Below are 1,692 nucleotides of genomic sequence, written 5' to 3' on the forward strand. Positions count from 1 at the left end.
TCAGAGAAGGCGGAAGGCGGAAAGGGCATTCTCCTCCCACTCCGAGCCCGACCCCGAGTAGCCGCTGGTGTCCTCGGCGTCGGAGACGGGCGAGTACTGCCCGCAGAAGGGGCGAGCCGGCGGGCAGGGGCGGGCTGCTGCCGCCGGGGGCCCCGCGAAAGAGGCGGCCCCGGCGCCGCCGGGCTGGCTGGGCGGGAAGCGCTCGAAGCCGGGACCCGGGGGGAAGGGGGCTACCGGCGACCACTCGTGGGGGGCCGTGCCCCTCTTGTTCTGGACCAGCTGGGTCAGGCTGGAGAGGGCGTAGCGGGGCCGCTGCGGGGGCCGTAGGGGGCCGAAGCGAGGCGGCCGCGGGTAGCCCGGCGACGGCTCGACGGCAGAGCTGGGGTGGGGCGGTCCCCGCTGGCGGCGGGACTTGGCTCGTCGGTTCTGGAACCAGACCTGGGGAGAGAGGGCAGCGGTGAGGGCAGGAGGGAGGCCGGGGGGTGGCCCTGGGCGGTGCAGCCGGCGCCCCTCACCTGGATGCGGGATTCGGGGATCTGCGTGGCGTCGGCCAGCTTCTCCCGCAGATAGATGTCAGGGTACATGGTGTCCTGGAACACCAGCTCGAGAGTCTCCAGCTGCGCCGCCGTGAAGCTGGTCCGCTTCCGACGCTGCGAGGCCGCCGGCCCCATCTCCGACGGCTCCGCCGCACCCCCGGCCCGGCCCGCGGGCGGCCGGCCCGGCTCCGCCGGAGGAAGGGCCCTGAGGACGGGTGAGGCCAGGCCGTGCCCACCACCGCCCGCCCACCTGCCTGCGGGGAAGTCGGGCGGCTCCGCTGGGGGCTCCCCGACGTGCAGCGCAGCCATGGCAGCGGGGGAGGAGAGCGCTTAGGCTGCCCCGTTGCCCTTTATAGCCGGGGAGGGGGCTCGGCAGGGGCGGGTGTTCGACGGGAAGGGCACGGCCTCTTGGGACAGGTGGGCGCGGAGGTTTGGGCACCCTGCTGATCCACCTCACCCTCAGCACCTCGATGGGGTGCCTGCTCGAGCCTCTGCTGCCTTGCTTAGCCCACAGGTCTCGACACCGTTCCCGACGGGATGTGTGATGGCTGGCAGCCCTCGAGCCTCTGCACGAAACACGGGCAGCAAAAGGGAGAGCAGAGCAGGGTTTGCATACACCTTCTGTGGGAAAAAACAACATGGTGTTGGGCTGTTGGCACCCCGTGTAGGGCCTAATCCCACAGGTGGATTATTTTCAGTACAACATCTGGGCTGATAGAGGTATGGAGTTTGCTTCCTCCAGCTGTTGGTCTAGAGGTGGGTGTTTTCCAGCAGCTGTCCACATTGGAGAGCAAGGGATCTTGCATGGTGTGAGACTCAAAGTAAACAAAAGTTATCTCTTCTCAGCTGCTCACTTTGCAGTTCCTTACTATAAGCTGTGCGGCTGGTGTACAGCCTCCTGCTGTGTCTGCTGCAGGAACAGCTCTTTCTTTTTAAGATGCAAATTAAATGCACCTGGAGAGCCCCGGCAGACTGGGCAGAGACAGAAGGTGGTGTCATCACCTTTTTCTACCCACTTGCTAATGCCTCTGTGCTCCCGCTCACAATGCCCAGGCACTTCAGCACCATCTGGGGGTGCTCCTAGGACTGCCACCAACTGGATCTGATGATGAGTTAGAAGAGGATGAAACTGAGACAGACTGTCCAGGAGTGTTGG

The 1,692-nt window shown here is 65.7% G+C and overlaps 1 protein-coding gene across 1 annotated transcript; it reads right to left on the bottom strand.

The window, feature by feature from the left end:
* On the bottom strand, positions 1 to 845 carry MIXL1 (Mix paired-like homeobox). The gene is made up of 2 exons (XM_051613679.1): positions 516 to 845; positions 1 to 438 (listed from the first exon to the last, which is right to left on the bottom strand). The coding sequence occupies exons 1-2, from the start codon at positions 843 to 845 to the stop codon at positions 1 to 3; spliced, it is 768 nt and encodes a 255-aa protein (XP_051469639.1).
* Between the last annotated feature and the right edge of the window lie 847 nt (positions 846 to 1,692).

The sequence above is a fragment of the Apus apus genome, chromosome 3 (genome assembly GCF_020740795.1).
Source record: "Apus apus isolate bApuApu2 chromosome 3, bApuApu2.pri.cur, whole genome shotgun sequence".
NCBI classification, from domain to species: Eukaryota; Metazoa; Chordata; class Aves; order Apodiformes; family Apodidae; genus Apus; species Apus apus.